This window comes from Astatotilapia calliptera, chromosome 8, assembly GCF_900246225.1.
Source record: "Astatotilapia calliptera chromosome 8, fAstCal1.2, whole genome shotgun sequence".
Taxonomy (NCBI): Eukaryota; Metazoa; Chordata; class Actinopteri; order Cichliformes; family Cichlidae; genus Astatotilapia; species Astatotilapia calliptera.
The window spans coordinates 25814456-25819380 of record NC_039309.1 but is presented as its reverse complement, the minus strand read 5'-3'; the positions used below and the strand labels follow the sequence as shown (position 1 = coordinate 25819380).

The 4925-nt window shown below is 40.8% G+C and overlaps 1 protein-coding gene across 2 annotated transcripts; it reads left to right on the top strand.

Moving 5' to 3' along the window:
* Positions 1–261: 261 nt before the first annotated feature.
* Positions 262–4070, top strand: LOC113027789 (nucleoside diphosphate kinase A2-like). 2 transcript variants are annotated; one of them, XM_026177603.1, is made up of 5 exons: positions 262–344; positions 2106–2238; positions 3253–3354; positions 3430–3542; positions 3629–4070. In XM_026177603.1, exons 2-5 carry the CDS (start codon positions 2110–2112, stop codon positions 3741–3743), a joined length of 459 nt encoding a protein of 152 aa, XP_026033388.1. In that variant the 5' UTR covers positions 262–344; positions 2106–2109; the 3' UTR covers positions 3744–4070. The 2 variants fall into 2 exon arrangements, with proteins under 2 accessions (XP_026033388.1, XP_026033389.1); XM_026177604.1 differs by having other exon boundaries at positions 280–303.
* The last annotated feature ends 855 nt before the right edge of the window (positions 4071–4925 follow it).

The following is a 4925-nucleotide window of genomic DNA, read 5'->3' as shown; positions in this document are numbered from 1 at the left end:
GCATACCTGTGTGGGTCAGCGTGCTTGTATTCAAATGGTTTCCCCATGTAATGGTCTGCAAGAGGATGTAGCAAAAAAAAAAAACGCGCACGCTTTAGCTCGGATTTTCACCATTTTGTCTTGACTTGTGATATTGTTATTCATATGGGTTTTTGAAGAGGTACTTCTAGCAACCACAAGGAGGAGTATTGTACATACACTTGACATATTTGTCCTAGTGTCTCGCCGTCGTACGAAGTCTCCGCCTTCGTGGATAAGAATCCGCTGCGCACCCTCTGTAGGTCTTTGCAGACGTCAACCGTGGTAACTGCTGTTTGTCCCCTACCCGGATTCTACGTGTTACGGTATTGTTAGCGTATGGGTACATGCACTGGTATGACAAATCGGTGTTAACATCGGTCGGTTGTTTTCTCAATACCGATGGTAAAATGTCTGAAGTGAGCTTTTATTAAAGTGATGTTAAATTGATGGTTTTTTTGTTTGTTTTACGCTCAGTACAGTCAAAGGTCCAGGTGAAATTTGTAAATTGCTATACTTAACAAAGTAGTATAGCACGCGGTTTCGGTACGATCCTGGAACGTAACGTGGCTTTTTAAGGTACTGCGCTGTACTGCGAACAAAAGAAACCATGTGTATGTGAAGGCTTGGGCCTACTCGTGAAAAGGTGCGCGGGTTAGGTGTTCAGCTCGCTGTTTTGACATAAACTGGATGCTCAGGCATGAAGGCAACTAGTAGTTAACAGGGTGCAGTTCGCTCCTCTTAAACTTGCTTGTGAAACCGCGTCGACATGCCAATAGAGCGCCTTCCGCGTGTCGTTTTACCATTGTCTAAATTATGGCAGACATCTCGATTCGTCAAATAAAGGAGTGACATATGTGAAGCTCGAAAATTTATCAAGGAATTTTGATTTGTCAGTAGCCTATAGGAGTTAACTGTATTGTGCCAAAAGAGATTTCCGGTATTTTCCTAAAAGCGATTGCGGGAATTTAAGCTGTTAGAAGTCTCTTGCTGACCTACAATCTGTCAAAAAATAGTTTAATCCTATCTCTCACTTAGAATGTCACGTAATTTGGAGCCATAAAGAGCCGTCCTATCACAAAGTAGCTGATGCAATGAGCTTTTAGCAAAGTCATTTTTATATATCCGGGTGAAGGGTGTCATTCTTATGTCTAATATTTTTTACTTAGATTAGTAAATAGACGGTAGTCAACGGGATATTCTTAAATATTTAACATTTATTCTTATAAATGTTAAATACTTAAGAATATCAAGACATGGCCCAGAGATTATCTTGAATGGCAAAACACAGAAATGACATTAAATACAACTGTTTTAGGTTACATTCTTTTTAAAGTAATTGTATACATTTCAGTATTTAGAAAGTGTGCAGGAACGATGTATGTTTAGTTGTGTGAAACAGACAACCTCAAATACTAAGCTAACATTCAGGGGACATTGTCAGTTTTACCTGCAGAAATAATAATGAGCCTGCTGCAAATAGGCTTGAACTTGACCCTGCATTGTAGAATAAATGAATGGATCTCATTGGGTAATACTGCTCACATGAAGAGGTGGCACTGGGAGACGGAGATTAGCCCTCGATTTAGAGTTGAGCTTTAAAGCTTGAATGTGTGTCTTTGACCTGTCACACATTGTTGTAGCAGTTAACAGTCAAAACTAATATTATCTTAATTTGGTGTTATATCCAAAATAATATTTTCCCTGTAATTTATCTCCAATTATTAAAAAAAATAAAAATAAATCCCTAAGCAGTGAGTCGCTGTCACATTTTTATTCTGGCACATTCAGAGTCTTGACAGCATGATGAAGATCAATGTGTTCACTGTGTGGGCGGGGCTGCTAGTTCAAGTTTCTGTCCTCTTTAAATGATCACAGCAAGATGCATACTAAGCCAGGTTGCAAGCTGTACTAGCATTTTCTTTACAATGGGGTCCATGCCCTCAGCATCTTGTCCTCTCATAGTCAGCCCCGCTGCTGACTGTGTCAAATACAGTAAAGTGCTGTGAGTAACTTATCAGACGTGTTCTTTCTGCAGCACATAGGCTGCCTGTTTGTCTTCATCATTCTTGTCTATTTTCTTTCAGAGTCATGGCTGAGCTAAAGGAACGCACATTCATTGCCATTAAGCCTGATGGCGTGCAGAGGGCCATCATTGGTGAGGTCATCAAAAGGTTTGAGATGAAGGGCTTCAAGTTGGTGGGCATGAAGATGCTCCATGTAAGTATAGACTGAAAGAATCCAACCCTTACAGGTGAAACTGTATCATAGTGGTCAACATTTTTGCCCTTAAAACATTTTAACCATCTGCAACATATGCACAGATATTGTAAGTGTGCCAAGTAATGGGTAAGCCTGATTAGCCTACTCATCTGTTCCTGAGTGAAGCACAGCCAATTAGCTGTTAAGGTCTACTGATCCTGTAACATTTAACCTGATATGGTAAGGTGCTGCTTTATGTGAACATCAAGTTTGCTTAAGTTATAAACCTGCAACACTTAAATATTTCTGTTTAAACATCTGTCCTGTTAGCGTTGGTGTGATAAACATGTTCTGATGATATGGTACTGGCCTAAATTTCCATGCAATTTCTGAGAAATTGGTGTGATTGTTTCTACACCCAGACTTCGTCTGTTGCTTGCGGCTAAAAAGCTGGGGGTAAACATGTTGATAAAGTTGCCAATTATATGCAGTAGCGAATGGGTACTAATGCAGTTTCTAGAGCTGCATCAGTACACATATGGTGACAACACAGTTACTGTGATACTACAACAGAGGTCTCGAACTCCAGTCCTCGAGGTCTGGTGTCTTAAAACATGTGTCCCTGTTGCAACACACCTGAATTAGGTCATTATAGAACTTGACTACATGCTGAAATGGCAACCCCTAACCCTACTCGAGTAAATTTAAGTAAATGTAAGTGTTTGGAAAAGTGTACTTCTAACAGTACTTTGATTGCACCATGTTCATTCACTCATGAGCTGCTGTAACATGAATCAAATGGCTGCATTGTATGCTACTAATTGTGTGTTGCAGCAGGGGCACATGGAAAAGTTTCAGGACACCGGCCCTTGAGGACTGGAGTTCGAGACCCCTACACTACAATTAGAGTGCTTCATCTGAAATTACAAGTATTACAGCAAAGCAGCGAGTGAAATGAAGTACAAATGATGACTCACAAATTAGGATGTGAAAGTGAACATTTACGAAACTGCCTTGTTTTCTTTGCTGCAGGCCTCTGAGGACCTCCTGATGAAGCATTATGTTGACCTAAAGGACAGACCATTCTTTCCTACTCTCATCAACTATATGAGGTCTGGTCCAGTGGTTGCCATGGTAAGACTCTGTATGTATGCATGTCAACAGTTCAAGGTCAGATCTTAACCTCATTATCTGTCATGGTTGCTTCAGGTGTGGGAAGGCAAGGGTGTGGTGAAGACAGGCAGGGTGATGCTGGGAGAGACTAACCCTGCTGATTCTAAGCCTGGAACCATCAGAGGAGACTTCTGTATTGATGTCAGCAAGTGAGTTATCTTCGCATGATGGCAGATGTGAAACAATAGCGTGTATGAAGTGTATAGTCACTTTCTGACTCTGTCCTCTTCTTAAGGAACATCATCCATGGCAGTGACTCGGTGGAGAGTGCCAACAAGGAAATTTCCTTGTGGTTTAAAGATGATGAGCTTGTCAACTACACTAGTTGTGCCTTCAGCTGGCTCTACTGAGCTGCTCTGGGTCTGGAGCTCCCACCTCACCACTGCTTGGGCACAAAGTGAAACTCTTGCCTCAGATTTCCTGTGGTAAGCTGTAGCCTGGAGGGAGAAGAACTTGTGTAAATCCTTTGTCTTTCACAATTCACCCCTCTTGTCCTTTACATTACCACTGTGCTCTGATTTGGTCTCTGTGGGGCCACGTGTAGTCCGAATTCATTCCTGAGCAAGGACCATCTAGTCCTTCAATGTACATCGTTTAATGATTCCAAACCTGTCTTTGACTGTCTGTTTTGTTAACGGTAATTTGCTTTACAATAAAATAAAATAGCTGGCATCCTGTCTGTGTCATTGGTACTTATGTTCCTGTGTGTGTGGGGGGGGGGGGGGGGGTTAAAATGTGGTGACTTTAGGCAGGATTAGTGTTAATTAGCCTGACAGTCTGTATTAGCAACTTCCTAATCTGACTAGATTAGGAAACTGCTTTCATACTGTCAATAGTTTAAAGCAACTTTATCATCCTTCCAGACATTGATGACTAATAAGAAAAATCTTTTAAGACTTCCAACTATTAAATGAACCATGTCAGTCTGCTGAGGAAAGGGGATTGGGTTTTTGCAATTGGCAGTGATCATTAAAAAACTTGAATTGGGTTCACAGTTCATCTTCCAGGTCTGAAAGTGAAGCTGATCATCTCACAGTGTTTTATGGCTATTATATCCCACCGGGTCAGCCAGCAGCATTGATTCGATGATTCAGATTTTCAAATTGACAGAATCTAGAGGTACAAAGACAGATTTTTAGTAGATAGAGGTAAACTTTTCTGAAAATCTTGAGAATGAGGCAGTGCAGTTCATCTCTAATGATCAGTCTGTGCTGTGCACTTCGCTGCAGATCAGTGCCAGAACTAGTTTGTGATGGTGCTGGTAAATTGAGTTTCTGGTGTAGTTCTTCACGGTTAAGTCTGATGCAAAATAGTACGTTTCATTATGAGGCACACTAACATGCTATGGTCTATTTTGATTCTCTGTGCATGTTCAAAGATGTATTGTCCAATGGTGAAGCAGAGAGGATTGGCAGTGTTACACTGAATACAAGTTTAATAATTCAAAAAAGTAATCTTTTTATAAAAGTCACCAGAAACTTTCACAGCCATGCAGAAACAGTTGGCAACGCTTGTAAACAAAGACAACCAAA

Excerpts from the sequence above, each read along its gene's own strand:
- LOC113027789 (XM_026177603.1), top strand. The coding sequence starts at position 2,110 with ATGGCTGAGCTAAAGGAACGCACATTCATTGCCATTAAGCCTGATGGC. Across the intron at positions 2,239-3,252 it reads TGGGCATGAAGATGCTCCAT|GCCTCTGAGGACCTCCTGAT; the intron begins GTAAGTATAGAC and ends TCTTTGCTGCAG. Across the intron at positions 3,543-3,628 it reads TTCTGTATTGATGTCAGCAA|GAACATCATCCATGGCAGTG; the intron begins GTGAGTTATCTT and ends CCTCTTCTTAAG.